Below are 17,483 nucleotides of genomic sequence, written 5' to 3' on the forward strand. Positions count from 1 at the left end.
AAATGTTCGACCATGCACGTCGTTGTGGTGTGTTAACTCGCAAAATTAAACCGAAACATAAAACATAGAAAAGAATAACTAAGTTGACTTAGGACTGAAACATTAAACTGTGAAAAATAAACGTATTAGGGGCTAAAGTTGAAAGTGAAAAATTGTTGTGGTTAAAATTGAAATATGTTTTGCAACAAACTTGTAAAAGATGAAAAATGTAGAGATTAGAAAGTAAAATATAAAAAAGTATAAGATTTAAACTAAAAAAAGGTTGAAAAAACTTTTATGCACATTCTACAAACTTTTATATACACAAAAGTTTGAAGTTATATATATATATATACATATATATAGAAAAATGTTCAAATAAGAATAAGTAGTTTCCTAAGAATGGTAAGAACCAACAAAATTTTGACATGTGGCATTACAAATGATGGTGAAAGAACAATTCTAGGAAACTATGTCGGTTATAATGATGAAAAAGTAATTATAGGAAACTATGTCGGTTATTGGTAATTTTAAATCTCAGCCATAGATTAACATGATCCAATGACTATGATTTATTTCTAGTCTTCCTAGGAAACTACTTATTTTTAGGATAACCCATAAGTAGTTTCCTAGGAAGACTAGAAATAAATCATAGTCATTGGATCATGTTAATCTATGGCTGAGATTTAAAATTACCAATAACCGACATAGTTTCCTAGAATTATCTTTTCATCATTATAACCGACATAGTTTCCTAGAATTGTTCGGTTATCCTAAAAATAAGTAGTTTCTTAGGAAAACTAGGAATAAATCATAGCCATTGGATCATTTTAATCTATGGTTGAGATTTAAAATTACCAATAACCGACATAGTTTCCTAGAATTACTTTTTCATCATTATAACCGACATAGTTTCCTAGAATTGTTCGGTTATCCTAAAAATAAGTAGTTTCCTAGGAAGACTAGGAATAAATCATAGTCATTGGATCATGTTAATCTATGGTTGAGATTTAAAATTACCAATAACCGACATAGTTTCCTAGAATTACTCTTTCATAATTATAACCGACATAGCTTCCTAGAATTGTTCTTTCGCCATCATTTATAATGTCACATGTCAAAATTTTGTTGGTTCTTACCATTCTTAGGAAACTACTTATTCTTATTTGAACCCTTATATATATATATATATATAGATAATGTTTTAACAAAATAAATCTTTTTTAAAATTGTATTTTCTCACTAAAAGACAAACATAAATACTTATTTTTCATCTCATTTACGATTATAGTAGTGGTTATTAGTACACAAGAACCACACAACAAAGCATGCATGATTGATAAGTGTCAAGTTATGCAAATATGTTTGTACCAAAAGCAAAATGGAAATTGACATTCATGAATAATAACAAACTGTCAGTAAAAGCATCTTTGTCTTTTAATATAGTATGTAAAACTGTAAAAGTGTTAAAAGCAAATGTTGTTTGTAGTATACGCAGAAAAGTTGCAAATACGTGGAACCGCCACCAGCCCACCACTGAAATACGACAAATTACAATTTCATTATCGTGCAACATTACGCTCAAACAATTACGTTCAAACATTAATATTGCAAAATATTTTGTCGATCATATCTTTAATTTGCTAAAATTGATTTTGAGCGTTAATTTATATAACTTGGTGTAATTGTAACCAGGGAAAAAATTCAATACAATAATGTCTTAACGTACAATACATACGCAAATCCATTTTTTCACGAATCGTTCAATGAAATCACATCCAAACATCTCGGAATCGTCAATACATATCCAATCAATCATTGGTTCATCGAAAAAAACAGTTTTGGATGGTTAATCGATCAATTTTTCATTTTTTTTTCACGAAAACCGTTTTTTAGCTTTTTTTAGCGTTTTAGGTTTTTGGCTGAACGCGTAAGTTTTTGTGAGCGTTTTCGGTTTTTGCCTTTGTTTTTTGGATTTGAACGTCTCGCGTACCTACCGTACATGTCAATAGAAAGTGGACTAGTTTGTATAGTTACCCTTTTTCTTTTATAAAAGTAAGATAAACAAAACTTAAAGGTATGGTTATTAATTTCTTCTTTATATTTCTCCAAAATTTGTTTTACTAACTCCTACGACAGTTAAAACAGTTTGCAAATGACCACCAAAAAAAATCATAGGATTTCTTGGAAACATAGTTCTTGTTTTTGTCAAATCTAATAGGATATACTTTAGTTATCCCAAACAGGTGTTACCATCGCTTATGTCTATCCTATTTTCTACTATATATTATTAATCACCACATATTATGTTTATTCCAACCAAATCAAAATGAAGAATTTACAAATGAGTGTGCTTTTTGGGTTAATGTTTTTCTTTGGTCTCCTTCAGATTCCCAGTTCCAACGCTTTTAGTAAAACTCTTGATTTCATTTTCTTTTGAATTTTGATGTACACATAGTACTTTTGTATGAAGTAACTTTGTTCATTTTTATAGGCGAAACGAACCCCCTATACAACGTTAATCTTACGCCTTTCATACAACGTTTAAGTGCATACTATTGCCTAAAAAATGTAAGTTTTTGGGTTCTTTGTTACACCAACCAAGGCACAACTGAATTCTCCTTAATTCTAGTTTTAGGTAGTATCAACCTTGAACGGAGATGACCAAGACCGTGTACTCTTCAAAACGAGTCAAACAAGTATAAAAATTGTAATCAAGTTGTAAACAGGTCTTCATTAGGTTGGCTATTTGATTTTGCAATAATAATATTCGGTTAGCTGACTTATTTAATTAAATAGGTCAAATAAGTCAACGCAAAGACGACCTGTTTAATTGCAAGGGTTAAATAAGTCTACCCAAACACATTCCCTTTAACCACATGGGGTTAAACCGGTCAATCTAAGCACAAAAATAACTTCTAACCTGATTAATTTCATGTCATGTCAAAAACTTTCTAGCGTGCCAACTTTTATCCGTCATAACATGTTTAATTACCCTTTTTCTCTGTTTCTTATACCTATTTTGATACTCTCAGGTCTCATCAGATTGCCCGGGAAACTTTACACTCACATATAAAGGATGATTAAACATAAGTGAAAGTGAAACCAAAGCTTTTTGTGAAGGAGGTTGTTTACAACACACCCGCGATGTTCTTCATTGTGCTTGGACCGCTCACAAGGGATACAAATTTGACAACGGTGCTTCAATAGAAAACCTAAATGACACTATTAACATCGGATGCGATAAAGGTCTCTTTCCCTTCAACTCTTGGCTAGTGACTAAAGTAAACCAAAATGAAAAGCATATAATTTCATATAACGGGTGATCTTTGGAAAAGTCTGCTCGTCAATGAAATGACCAAACAACGTTTGTTGGTATAAGGGTCAGATGTTTTGATTAAAGAACTCAAAACAATTTGTACTTGATCCGACCTTTACCAAAAGTTTCATACTGTACAATAATGTCTAACACACCAGACTTATATTACACATTATTTATTGTGTAAAATTTCGAACTACTAACATGTGGTTATAAACAATGTAGGTTTCAATGGTACAAGTTTGTGGAAAAATAGTGGCACAACAACAACAGCCGGCGTGACACTTTATGCTTTGGTCGTTTTGGCCCTATTTTACATGTAGCATTCATAACGGGAAGCAGAAAAGAGTCGGAAAAATATTATAAAGTTTACCATAATAAATAAAGCTCAATGTTGTAAAGATAAAAACAAAGAAAATAGTACATACCCAAATAAGAGCAAGCACTATGGTAGTACATCCTCGGTGCAATTTGTCATATTTTGAGAATACGGTTTTGCATAAAGTTTAACTCTTAACTCGTCTTCTCCACTCGTTTAACACGCCTTGCATGACTTTCAGATAAAATTAAGCAAAACTATGTTCCAACCTTTCTACGGCCCACACGACACGAGCCAGAAACCTGGTCCTGTTTTGAGCAACTGATCTCCCATAACCACATTATAAAGCTAAGAGTTGGTTTTATTCATAAATCAAGATTATCAATGTGATATTGTGATGATATGGTTTTTTTAATCGTATCTAACAAATTAACTAGTAATAAAATTTATCAAAGGAAAAAAGTTATACAAAGGCCGATCCGGCATGTTTTGGTATTGGATAACCACAGTTCATATAAATGTTCACTATGGCCTGTAAATCCGAGGTCTACTTTCGAAAGAACTAAACAGTAGGCAAATTATTAACTCGGCAGAAAGAGTAGGCAATTTGGTTAATGTTTTAACTCTCAACAAATCAAAATTAAAGAAGAAAAAAAGTTGTCAAAAAATATGTTGGTAAGTCAACCTCGCCATCAATAATAACTACCAGTTTCGTTTGATTCTAAGGACGAGAAGTGACCTTAGGTAGATCAGGCGGGTTAAGTAAAGTGTGGAAACAGCCACTTCCTTCTTATGGTCGGGTTGACCCGCAAACATATGCTTAGACAACTGTTTTCTTTAATTTTTCTATAAATAAAAGAAACTGTTATGACGAAAACAATACCTTGCCATAATTTTACCAAACCGATTCAGAAGCCGAGAACAATCAAATAACTGTAACACTTTTAAAAACCCCATTTGACATGCTCATTGGGCATATTGAGTGTAATGAGATAGAGAATTGCTTATACAAAAATGCTTAAGAGAAAGCATTCAGGATGGGTGACCTCTTAAAAAGTTTACTCGTCAATAGAAAAACCATATTACATTCGGCGGTATATGGGATCAGATGTTTTAGGGGAGTGTTTGGGATTGCTTATTTTCACCAGCTTATAACTTATAAACTTTTTGAAAAGTAGAAAGGTATTTGGGATTGCTTATATTGTAAGAGAAAAAGTTTCATAAGTTACAATGTTCGTAACTTATTAACTTAATCAAAAGTTATAAGAAGGTAAAATAAGGTTACCTAACACAACCTATACCAAAATGTTATCTAAATCACAAGACCGACCGATATTAAACATTCAGTTGTGTTCTAACTACTAACATGTGCGGTTATATCCAATGTAGGTTTCAACGGGACAAGTTTATATAAAAACAGTGGCACGACAACAGCCAGCATGACACTTTATGCTTCGTTCGTTTTGGCCCTATTTTACATGTATCATTCACAACAGGGAGCAAACAAGAGTCGCAAAATATTATAAAGTTTACCATGATAATAAAGCTCAACGTTGTACGATAAACAAACGAAAAAGTACAGACGCAAATAAGAGCAAGCACTGTGAGGTATGTCCTCGGTGCAATATGTCATAAGAGGAGAATACAGTTTAACATACAAGTTTAACTCACTTTCTCCAATCGTTCAACACGTCTTGCATGCCTCCCAGATAAAGTTTAGCAAAATTAGGTTCCAGCCTTTCTACGGCCCACACGAGCAACGAACCCGGCCTTGATTTGAGCAACTGATCTTCCAGAACCACACTACAAAACCAAAAAAAATTATAATGTCAAGTACTATATTTTGACCTATTTATTTACAAATAGGTTGCATTCTGTCTCTTAACGAGTTAATAGAACTAAATAAAACGAAATAGCTAAAAGCAAATACGTCGAAAGGATTGAAAGTAGGTTTTATTCCTAGAAAAATATTTTATCAATGTGATGATATAGTTTTTTGTAATCAAATCTAGCAAATTAAATAGTAATAAAAATGATAAAAAATGGAACAAAAAGTGGGCTTAGGTCAATCCAACATTCCTACCCGACACGTCACCCTTCTATTTTAGCCCTACCATGTATTGCGACAAATGTACTAAATTGGAATAAGTTGCAAAGACAAGGAAAATTTATGGCATGAAAAACTTCCTAGATAAGTATAGCACAAACATCAACATGATAAACATAAGTCGAATACAAAAAACTTCTAACTTCTATTTGCATAAAGATTGGTTTTGGTACAATATAACATGTCATAAGAGTATGTAACCAATGTATCAAATTATTGATAAATTGACACCTAGATTGGTGCTCTTTAACCACTGTTCAACCAAATATCCAAAATGGCCTCATAAATCCGCGGTCTTACTTTCAAAAGAGCTAGGTAATTATCAACTCAGCAAAAGGAATTGGCGATTTGGGTTGATGTTTAACTCCCAACAAATCAAAACTTATAAAAGATTAACTAAAATTCAGATTGATCGAGCATATCAGATGAAATTTTTGAAAGGCGGAAACTTGTTCAAAGTGTTGCACTTATTGTTCTCAGTTTCTCACCTCCTGAATCAACTTTGTAAAATTATAGTAAAATAATATTATAATAATGCTTGGAATCATATTTTGGTTATTAACAAAACCCAAACAAATTGGTTAAAAAATATACTGACAAGCCAACCCAGCCATTAACGAAATTATCTGTTTCGTTTAGTACTAAAGGCAAGGAGTGGCATTATAGGCAGGTAATGTGAGTAATTTGACGAAACAGGTAGTTTTCATTAATAGCCATGTTGACTCGCCAATAAATTTTTGAACAAATGTTTTTGAATGTAGTTAATCGTTAATGAAGACTATATTGTGAAAACAATATCTTACCGTAACCTTACAAAATCAACTCAGAACATGAAACAACCAAATAACTGTAGCCCATTTGACCTACATGATCACTCTAATTTCAGCCTAACTTTTTTTTTTAATCTGTGAGCGTTAAAATCTAACTGAACCACCAACTCCTTGTGCTGAGTTAATAAATTGCTTACATTGTCAAGTTGTTTTTTTAAAGAGAGACCATGGACTTATGAGGACTTTTAGAACACCAGTGACTTAGTACCAATTTATGCGTCAAATTGTCAGTAATCTAATGCATACATTATACACCCGCCTTTTGTACATCAACAAATGTGTGTGTGTGTGTGTGTGGTGAAATGTACCTTCTCGCATCTGAGGAAGAACAGGCGGTTCTCCTTTGTTAGAATTGTATCCGGGCTCTTGCAACCATTGCAGATAACATACTCATCTGTAAAAGTAAACTTATCAGCAAAGACAGCTTTGAAAAGTACTCAATCATGAATTATAACAAGACGGAAATAAAAACACAATCAACGAAAGTTAAAAAAAAGGAAAAAAAGTTGATTCACAGAGGTATCTTACTGACGTATCGACGCAGAATCCCTTCAAAGTTTTTAGGTGCAAATCTACCTTTCACAACCAATCGTTGCTGCCCATCAAGTGATCCACTTGTACCGAGCTCAGCAAGCAAGAAGGTCATAACATGCTCTGGCTGCCTATGCATCCTAATATACAAAAACAGACAAAAGTCAGCAATAACCAACGTTTTAAACAGAAAACAATTGATAATTCTTAAAACAATAAATAACCATATAATTCATTCTATAGATCATACAAGAAAGTCAAAAACTTAAGCACTTACGATTTGCAAAGATCCATAAAGTTGACAAAGACGGTTTTCTTTGTTCCTTCACGAAGAACTTGTGGTGGCCTCATGACTGTTCTCCTTCTGTCTCCAGCAAGCTCAGGATTGTTTTCACGAAGAATATTAAAGACTCGGTCTAGAAGCTGAACAAATATATAGATTATATAAGATTTTGCAATAGAATCCTAAAATGCCATGTCATCGAATACTTGAAAGAAAAAATTGTGTACCTCCTCATACTTGTAATCACGGTCGGTTCCTTCCCAAGGAAGTTTTTGTGGCTGCAAGTCAATTCCTTCTCCATCCTCATCATCTCCAATAGGATCTAAACAACGCAAAACCATAACCATTAATCCAAGAAAAAAAAACAAAAAAAGCATTATGCCGAATAATAAGTTAATTAACAAACCACTTACAATCTAAATCTTCATCAGCATTATCTTTTTCATCATCCAAGAGATCTGTCTGAACCTAAAATGATCGCAAAGAACTCAAGAACTCATATTCAAGTATTCATAGAAGTGTAGTATAGAGTACAACATGAAGTGTACGTATAAGTTTATAATAACCAAGTAACTAACCTGTTTCTTCTTTTTCTTTTTCAAACCAGTAAATGTAGGTTCAATAGTTTCAGAGACTGCATACCAAATTTGGATTTTAGTAAAACTTGAGAATGACAAAATCCAAAAGATAAAGCATATAACATAACTTCAAAAGAATTATGAAAGATTGTAATGTTAATTCGTTTACCAGATAAGCTGTCGATTTTCTCAACCAACTGTTCAACAGGATCTTCCGCTGGATCTTGAATCACCACCTTCTTTTTCTTCTTCTTTTTCGTTGGGTCAAAAGGTGCAAGCTGAACACATATTTGTTAAAAAAAAAGTTCAAATACATAAATTTCTTTGCCAAGCAACAATTAAACGCATTATGCCATGAAATACAAACTAAAAAATAATAATAATAAAATAAACCAAAAACTATAAACTTACATCTGCAGCTTCTTCCTTCAACTCAATCTGATTGTCTTCCTCTGCCATGATTACCAAATCCGAATCCTTCTGCTCAAAACAACATACAATAACATGACAATAATATCCTAACCGCAAATACATTAACTTTAATCACTTGTATAAATATACTCATACACCAGCCTCAAAGTAACAGAACAACATCCATGAGCTGTTCAGCATAAAATTTGCTTATTTAAATAAACGAACAAACATCAACAACTTTTTTTGTTCATTTAATTAAACGAACGTACATACACACACATTTTGTTCGTTCACTTGTGTTTGTGAACATCCGCTTATCTTCTTTCATTTACGTTTGTTCATTTAAATACATAAGTAGTTGTATGTAAGGGGAACCTGGGAACCATGTGTTTCACATTAATAATAATAATAATAACAACAACAACAAGAATAATAATAATAATAAAACTCTAAAAAAACTCAAGAGAGAATTGTTTTTTACATAATTGTTTTTTACATATTTTGCATATAATAACAATAATAATAATAATAATAATAATAATAATAATAATAATAATAATAATAATCTAAAAAACTCAAGAAAGAAATCATTTTTACATAATTGTTTTTTACATATTTTGCATATAAACACACGTAGAAGTATTTTTAATAAAAGAAGGCATTTTTATTTGATTAAATATTCGTTTACAGGCCTAAAACCATCAAACAATATTAACAATTAATAAAGAATTGAATCAGAAAATGAAAATAAATCAAAAAATAGAGTCGATCTATTTCAAAAGATAACCAGTGCATACGATAGACCCTAATTTGTAACAACAAAACAAAGGTAATCGAATAAAATTGAAAACTTGATAAACCCTAGGTTGTAAATTTGGGGGAAAGAGTAAATGAACCTCAAAATTGAAATTGAATGAACCCAGATGGAATTAACAAGCAGTACATAGAGAGAGTAAAGATGAATTGAGGTACCTTGGCGATTGAGATCCTTCGGTGAAAGAAACCTAGCTTAGCTTAGTTGCGGCTGGCTGGCTGGTTCTAAAGAATAATAATATAAGTTCATTTCTGAAACGCCCTAAACATTTTATTTTTATTTTTATTTTTATTTTGTTGGTAAAAGTATATAATAAATTAATAATAAATTGGATCTGGCTCAATGGTAGAGCGGTCACTTTAATAGTGAGAGGTTTGAGGTTCAAACCTAACTATCACTAATTTATATGGGAGATATGAGGTATGTCAGGGTTTGAGTTCTGATCTCACCTGGTATTACCGGTCCCTTGTTGTCGTGTTGTGTGGCGGGCGTGGGGGTCGGGTTTGTCCGGGGAATCCCTCAATATGTGGAGGGACAGGGGCTCCGTCCGTTCAGACTCGTGGCCGGCTCGAGCTACCTTTAGCCAATGGCGGTCGTGTACGGAGTAACCGGCGTTACTTAGTTGGTCGTTCTAAAAAAATTCTTACTTTACCGTTTGTTCAGACGGTTCAGTTATGTTTCGGGGTCAAAGTAAAATGTTTTTATCAGAACGTAGAGATGCAGAGAGAATAAAGGTGTTTCGGTTGCACTTGTGGTGTGTCTGATATGTGAAGAAGAGGTGGAGTCAGAGAAGTATGTGATGATTGATATAGAATTTGCCTAAACGGTTTGGAGTGTCATAGCTACGTGATGCAATGTACTCTCTATTTGTGAGTTTTTGTTTAAGGATTTATTGGAATTACGTAGGCGCATGTCGTTACCTAGTCAAAAATTATGCGATATGTGTCACTACGATGTGGTGCTTACAGTGGGAAAGAAACTCATTGATGTTTGAAATGAAACTGATTAACTTAACTAATGTGTTGGGGAGATTAAGACACTAAGCTTCATGTGGGTAAGAAACCACAGGGAAACCGGGGGCTGGCATGGGAAAGGTGAGTGGTTTTACTTTCAATTTGTAACTAAGTGTTCCTCACGCGCGTTGCGCGAGGAATTCTATCAAAGACTCAAACATTCAAATGTGAATATAAAAGTATATCACGATGGTCATCCATTCGACGTTGAACCTTAAGACATTTGAAGCTACTTCGTAGAGCCTGAAGACATACTACCATATTTTTCACATTACCATCAAGTAGTTAGAGATTGATCTCTTAGTTTGCAATGAGTTACGTGATAATCATAAAATTTTAAATTACAAATCAATTTGTTTTATTTTGTTGCAAGCTTTCTTAAAATAATAGAAGTTTATTGGATCATTCAATCTTTTCTATAACATAAACTCACAAAAAGATTACGTAGAACTAAGTAATTGGTGCACCACAGCCTAGCCACGCCTCGTCTCTTTCGTCCGTTAGCAATTTAGCATAATATCCACATCACCGAAAAGTACTACGACATTAGCATCGTTCAGGCGAGTTGGTTCGAGAGCTATTGCATATATTAGGAAGGAAGGATGTGGTTCGATAGAAGTCGACCATATCACTACCGTTGGCGGGTATTTGTGAGGTGTCACCGGAGATGGTGGTGGAGTCGTTGTAGATTATACTAGTAAGTTGCCTGGAGGTGATGGTGAGGCTATCATTTTGCAAATATCATAAACACGATGAAGGCAAGAAAAACTCAAGGACTAAATAATCATATCTTGTAAACTCAAAGGACTAAACAATCACATCTCATAAACTCAAGGACTAAATAATCACATCTCATAAACTCAAAGGACTAAACAATCAAATCTGATAAGTTACTGTAGCAATTCAGTTTACTTTCATAACATAAATATAATTAAACGAAACCTCCATATATTCTCTCAAGCTACCAAATTGCTTTATTTGTAAATTGAGGTTTCTCATGCATTTGACCCGAATTCACGGGTATGAGTTTTACCAAACTCAGATAGCTCTTAAACAGGTTATAGTATCCGATTTTTTTTAAAAATATATTGTTTATAATTAAGAAAACAATTTTATAATAAAAAAAGGAATTTTTACATATATCTCCTCCGTAAGCCATTCAATTACATATATACCCAATGGTTAAATTATAATTACATAGTTCCCCTTCTAATATCAAATTACCCATCGACCCTTTTTATATCTCATATTTACAAGCTAAAAAACCAATCGTCTGCCTCAAATCCCCAAATCCTTTTGAAAATCATTTCATCCCCATAGCGTTTGATACCTCTGTTCAATTCATCACCGACGTCCAAACGAGAACGACAACGCCTTGCCGTTCGATTCATCCGGCAGAACGACATCACCTTTGACATTCGAGTTAGGGCCACTTTGTTAGTTTGGTATGAAATTGACCACTGTAACTTAACTTTTGTTTCAAGTCTCTTCATCTTTGTCGTTCAATTAAGGTCATGTTTGTTAGATTAAACTGTTGCACATGATTAATAACCACTGTTATTTAATAATTCTTTGTTTCAAGTCTCGTATGCTACACACTAATTCAAATTTGAACAAACTTACAGCAGAATATGAACTTCAATATTGCAAGTAAAAGATTCAGTATCATTTCAAAGTTCAAATGGCTTTCTCTTTTTAATTATAATAAAGGCGTAATCCATGCACACACCAATTTTAACTATAATTTCATCTTATAATAATAGCTTTTTAAACCTTGATTAATCATTTGTTTGAATAAAATATCAAGACCTGTAGTGATGCAGCGGTGTAAACGAAACGAAGATCGAATCACGTTGATTCAGTGAATACCCGTGATGAACTTCAAAACTCCCAAATCCCACCCAAAGGTCTAGGGAAAATGAAGAGAAAAAAGAAATTTATTAATATTCAAGTCTATCTCTTCAGATTACATCAACATAATATAAATAGAGCTTCAAATACGAAATGGACCTAAAATGGGCCATGGGCTAAACACAAACCCAAATCCAAAAACAAAAACATAAAAACTGACAAAAAAAACATAAAATGGCCCATAACTTTATTTAGGAGTCGTTTCTGGGTTTCGGACATGGCAAGCTGTTTGCCACAATGTGCTCCTCGTCTCAAGCTTCGATTTGACTGGTAATGGGCCTGAAGCGGAGCTTCGTGGGCCAAGTTATGTCCGTTTTCGTGGGCCACCTTTGGAGGCACGATCATGGGCCTCCAAATATAACATGGCATGTTCATAAATACTTGGGCCTTCATCATTCCCTCCTGGATAGAAAAAATTCGACCTCGAATCTGCAATGACCTCATCATCAGACGAATCCCCATAAAATGGCAGCAAGTGTTTGACATTAAAAACATCCGAACAACGAATATGACTTGGTAACTTTAGACGGTAAGCATTCGGATTTATTTTCTGCACAATCTCCACTGGCCCGATTTTCTTGGCTGACAATTTGTTATACTCCCCAACTGAAAAACGATCTTTAATTAAAACAGCCCACACAAAGTCTCCTACTTCAAAATCAACTTGTCTTCGCTTTTGATCAGCAGCCTGCTTGTACTTTGAATTGGCTCGAACCAGGTTGTCATGCACATCTTTATGAATCTCATGTAGCCCTTCAACAAAATCTTTCACCTTCTTAGGTACAGAACCAGGAACAGGAAGTGACATCAGGTCAAGGGGACCCCGTGGCTGAGCAGAATAAACCACTTGAAAAGGACTAAACCCGATACTTCTATTGACAGCATGATTATGAGCAAACTCAGCTTGACATAGCTTTAGATCCCAAGACTTCACATGATCACCCACAAGACATCGTAAAAGATTACCAAGTGACCGATTAACAACCTCCGTTTGCCCATCCGTTTGAGGGTGATAGGCACTACTAAAGTTAAGCTGAGTGTTCACCATTTTCCATAGGCTGCGCCAAAAATGACTCAAGAAACGAGTGTCCCGGTCAGAAACAATAGAAGATGGCAAACCATGCAAACGATAAACATCCCGAAAGAATAATTAAGCCACATTAACTGCATATGTCGTTTTCTTGCAAGGAATAAAGTGCACCATCTTGGAGAACCGATCAACAACAACAAAGATCGAATCGTTACCCCTCTTAGTCCGAGGTAACCCCAACACAAAATCCATACTAATGTCAGTCCAAGGCTTTGAAGGGACTGGTATAGGCATATAGAGACCCGCATTAGTAGCAGTGCCCTTTGAGACTTGGCAAATTCGACACCTTTTGACATAACGATCTACCTCTTTCCTCATAGTAGGCCAAAAGTAGGAAGACTGCACCAAATGTAAAGTACGGTCACGACCCACATGACCCTCCCCATGTAACTCCTGAATAATTTTCAACCGAAGACTGGAGTCACGAATACATAGCTGATTCCCTTTGAACAAAAACCCATCATGCAGAAGAAAGTCTGACTTCTGACTCGCTTGCACATCCTGCAACACAACTGAAAAATACGGGTCAGTGGTTAACTGCTCACGAATAACATCCAACCCAGCACATTGATTCTCACAGCAACAAGCAGATTCCCCCTCATGCTCAAGGCATCAGCAACACAGTTTGAAACACCAGTTTTGTGTTTAACCACAAAAGTAAACTTTTCAAGAAAAGCTAACCAACGCCCGTGCTTATGAGATATCTTGTCTTGCGTGCGAATATGCCTTAGAGAATCCTGATCAGTGAATAAAACAAACTCTTTATGAAACAAATAGTGACGCCAATGCTTTACAGCTTGGACCACTGCATAAAACTCCAGGTCATAAGTACTATATCTCAACTTTGCCCCTGTTAACTTCTCACTAAAATAAGCATTTGGTCGACCCCCTTGACTGAGGACCCCCGCCAATACCAACCTTTGAGGCATCAGTATGAAGTTCAAAAACTTGTTAAAAGTTAGGCAATACCAGAATTGGTGCGGTAGTGAGCTTTTCCTTGATAACCTGAAAAGCTAACTCTGCTCCCTCCGTCCATACAAACGTCTTTCCCTTCATGCAATATGTCATATGGGCCATAATGGAACTGAAGTGTGGAATGAACCGCCTATAAAAAGAAGCAAGCCCATGAAAACTGCGGACTTTAGTAATGGTAGTAGGAGTTGGCCAGTTTTGAACAGCTGCAACTTTAGATTCATCCACCTGTATCCCATCACCTGAAATAACATACCCTAAGAACAAAACTTTTGGGGTCATGAACACACATTTCTTTGTTGCTGCATAGAAACTGTCTCTATGAAGCAAGGTCAAAACCTTCTTGACATGCACGACATGCTCACTGAAAGAAGCACCACAAATAAGAATATCATCAAAATATACCACCACAAACTTCCCAATAAAAGGCCTGAGCAACTGATTCATCACACGCATAAAAGTACTAGGCGCGTTTGATAAACCAAAAGGCATCATCAACCACTCATACAACCCTTCACGAGTCTTGAAGGTTGTTTTCCACTCATCCCCAGGTCTAAGACGAATCTGGTAATAACCACTCTTCAAATCCAACTTTGTAAACACAGTGGCACCATTAATCTGGTCAAGTAAATCATCGAGTCGAGGAATAGGAAACCTGTACCTCACAGTAATCTTGTTGATGGCTCGACTATCAACACACATCCGCCAGGTACCATCCTTCTTTGGAGTTAACAAAGCAGGAACAGCACAAGGGCTCATACTTTCATGAACATGACCCTTAGAAATCAACCCCTCAACCTGTCTACGCAACTCTTCATGCTCTCTTGGGCTCATCCTGTAATGTGGCCTATTGGGCAATTGTGAACCAGGCTCCAAATCAATATGATGTTGGATGTCACGCAAAGGTGGCAGCCCATTAGGCAACTCATCACGGAAAACATCGGAAAATTCCTCAAGTAAAGGAATCATAGCTTCAGGAACCTCAACTTCCTCGGCCACTGGCTTCCCTATCAAAACAAACACATTGTCTACCTCCACCTACTCATCTTCAAACTGACTAATGATCAATAGGTTACCCGACTGCTTTGTAACTAGCTGTTTGGGCTTGCTAGGAACAAGCGTTATCTTTACCCCACCAAACATGAAGCTATAAGAATTTGACCGTCCGTCATGTTCTATACTTCGATCATACTCCCAAGGTCTACCCAACAACAAGTGACACGCATCCATATGAACCACATCACACACAACATCATCTTTATATGTGGTCCAGATAGAAAAAGAAACAATGGCCTTTTTTGAGACCGTTACCTCTCCCCCCTTTTTAAGCCATTGAAGCTTATAAGGCTTGTGGTGACTCTCCGTCTTCAAGGCCAACTTTTGGACTGTCTCTTCAGAAATCAGATTGTCACAACTTCCAGAATCAATAACAAACGTGCAAACCTTCCCCAGAATGGTACATGTGGAGTGGAAGATGTTATGCTTAAGCCATCCGTCTCCATCTGCCTTTGGTGTGTAGCAAGAACGCCTAACCACCAAGTTCACCCCCACATCTCCGGTCACAAACTCCTCCTCATACTCGGGTTCTTCATCATACTCTGGGCCTTTTCGTATTCTTCATATTGTTCGTTATCAGATTCGACAAACAAATGCCTCTTACCCGTCTGTTTACAGTCAACTTGCCGATGACCTGTCTCACCACATTTAAAACACTTCACCCCGCTACTACTAGCCCCCTTAGAAGTCGACCCAATGTTGTTGGCCCCCCGACCTCTGCTAACTTGGCACGACACGAGGTCCTTCACTACCCGACCCCGAATTTCCTCCAGCAGGGGCTGGTGAATACGAACCGCCCACCCGACGATTTTGTTTTTCAAAAGCCAAGGCTCTTTGGTATGCCTCGGCGACCGTTAACGGATCAAAAAGATTTACAGAGTCCATGAACCCTTAAACCTTCAATATACCGAGCAACGAGTTGTTCATCAGTTTCTTGAATATCATTACGAGAAATCAAATGATAAAACTCGGTCGTATATTCATCAACCGACCTGGATCCCTGTTTCAGATTCTGCAAACATTGATACATCAACCGTTGAAAGTTGTGAGGTAATAAAGTGTCCCGCAAACACTTTCTCATCTTGGCCCATGTCACGATCCGTGACTTCCCGAGTCTATTTCGTGTCATCTTCAACTGTTGCCACCATGCAGACGCCCTCCCACGTAGCCTGGTAGCGATCAAAGAGACCTGCTTATTTTCAGGGACCTCTCGGAACTCAAACACCTCTTCTACAATAACCAACCAATCAATGAACCCCTCCGGATCCAAACTAGTCCCATCAAATTCTGGGATATCAGTTCGGATCCCAGCATCCCAACGCCGGTTGCCATCACCAGGTTCTTGCCTTGGTCCCCTCTCGTACCCCTTTTCGGAAGACGAACCATCATGACCAAAAAATGGATTATCGAAGTCACGCCCCTCCCTGTTTTCAGGGATCTGTCTTCTACGATTCATCAAGTCAGCCATTCGATCAGTGAGTTGATCGACCACTTGATCCAATAGTTGCTCCACCCACGCCATAAATCGTTGTTCCAACTCTCGTTTGTAAACCTCATCGAGCGGTCTCTGTTGTCTCCTTGGAGCCATTTTCAAGCCAGGAATTCGGCTTCGATACCAAACTTGGATGCAGCGGTGTAAACAAAATGAAGATCGGATCACGTTGATTCAGTGAATACCCGTGATGAACTTCAAAACTCCCAAATCCCACCCAAAGGTCTAGGGAAAATGAAGAGAAAAACTAAATTTATTAATATTCAAGTCTATCTCTTCAGATTACATCAACATAATATAAATAGAGTTTCAAATACGAAATGGGCCTAAAATGGGCCATGGGCTAAACACAAACTCAAAAATAAAAACATAAAAACATCATTTCAATGTATACAAGTTTCGGAATTTGTACATGAAGTTTCTTGAAACGTCTCTAGCCGGAGATGTCGGGCTTGTCCATGTCGACATTGTGCATATGATCTCCTCTCTCTATGTGACTTGGGCACACGCCTCGTTTGTTTGGTGACGAGCGGGTGGGTCCCACGGAACGGTTGTGACGTTATAACAGAATTGCATAACAATGATACAGACCCCACCGTACGGACAACAAACAGAAAACGAAAATTACAATTCATATATTCATCATAACGAAACGAGATATTCATCATCAAAAAACGATCAGCTTATCTCATACAAAAAGCTGATTAATCGAGATCCCAAAACTAGTTAGATCTAAACAGTCTAGTAATTTTAACATAAAACGTAATAAACTGAA

General features: G+C 36.1%; 2 protein-coding genes and 1 long non-coding RNA gene across 3 annotated transcripts; 1 reads left to right on the plus strand and 2 right to left on the minus strand.

Moving 5' to 3' along the window:
- The first annotated feature begins 2,302 nt into the window (after positions 1–2,302).
- Positions 2,303–3,710, plus strand: LOC143609532 (uncharacterized). Its single transcript, XR_013149438.1, has 4 exons — positions 2,303–2,390; positions 2,474–2,550; positions 3,015–3,228; positions 3,524–3,710. It is a non-coding gene; the product is annotated as an uncharacterized LOC143609532 (long non-coding RNA).
- Positions 3,711–5,123: 1,413 nt separating this feature from the next.
- Positions 5,124–9,341, minus strand: LOC143609531 (eukaryotic translation initiation factor 2 subunit beta-like). The gene is made up of 10 exons (XM_077084263.1): positions 9,333–9,341; positions 8,358–8,426; positions 8,116–8,224; positions 7,947–8,002; positions 7,782–7,836; positions 7,596–7,690; positions 7,363–7,508; positions 7,083–7,225; positions 6,863–6,948; positions 5,124–5,420 (listed from the first exon to the last, which is right to left on the minus strand). Exons 2-10 carry the CDS (start codon positions 8,403–8,405, stop codon positions 5,343–5,345), a joined length of 816 nt encoding a protein of 271 aa, XP_076940378.1. The 5' UTR covers positions 8,406–8,426; positions 9,333–9,341; the 3' UTR covers positions 5,124–5,342.
- Positions 9,342–10,733: 1,392 nt separating this feature from the next.
- Positions 10,734–14,117, minus strand: LOC143609533 (uncharacterized). Its single transcript, XM_077084264.1, has 4 exons — positions 13,767–14,117; positions 13,364–13,725; positions 12,521–12,970; positions 10,734–10,911 (listed from the first exon to the last, which is right to left on the minus strand). The coding sequence occupies exons 1-4, from the start codon at positions 14,115–14,117 to the stop codon at positions 10,734–10,736; spliced, it is 1,341 nt and encodes a 446-aa protein (XP_076940379.1).
- Between the last annotated feature and the right edge of the window lie 3,366 nt (positions 14,118–17,483).

The sequence above is a fragment of the Bidens hawaiensis genome, unplaced genomic scaffold (assembly GCF_021521415.1).
Source record: "Bidens hawaiensis isolate Kalapana, Puna unplaced genomic scaffold, B.hawaiensis_p1.1 tig00001297_1, whole genome shotgun sequence".
Lineage (NCBI taxonomy): Eukaryota > Viridiplantae > Streptophyta > Magnoliopsida > Asterales > Asteraceae > Bidens > Bidens hawaiensis.

Coding starts and splice junctions, on each gene's coding strand:
- LOC143609531 (XM_077084263.1), bottom strand. CDS start 8,405: ATGGCAGAGGAAGACAATCAGATTGAGTTGAAGGAAGAAGCTGCAGAT. Junction 7,837..7,946: donor AAAAGAAAAAGAAGAAACAG/GTTAGTTACTTG, acceptor CGATCATTTTAG/GTTCAGACAGATCTCTTGGA. Junction 7,691..7,781: donor TGCTGATGAAGATTTAGATT/GTAAGTGGTTTG, acceptor TGCGTTGTTTAG/ATCCTATTGGAGATGATGAG.
- LOC143609533 (XM_077084264.1), bottom strand. CDS start 14,117: ATGCCTCAAAGGTTGGTATTGGCGGGGGTCCTCAGTCAAGGGGGTCGA. Junction 13,726..13,766: donor GGGGGAATCTGCTTGTTGCT/GTGAGAATCAAT, acceptor ATTCGTGAGCAG/TTAACCACTGACCCGTATTT. Junction 10,912..12,520: donor GAGGTCATTGCAGATTCGAG/GTCGAATTTTTT, acceptor GCAAAATGATAG/CCTCACCATCACCTCCAGGC.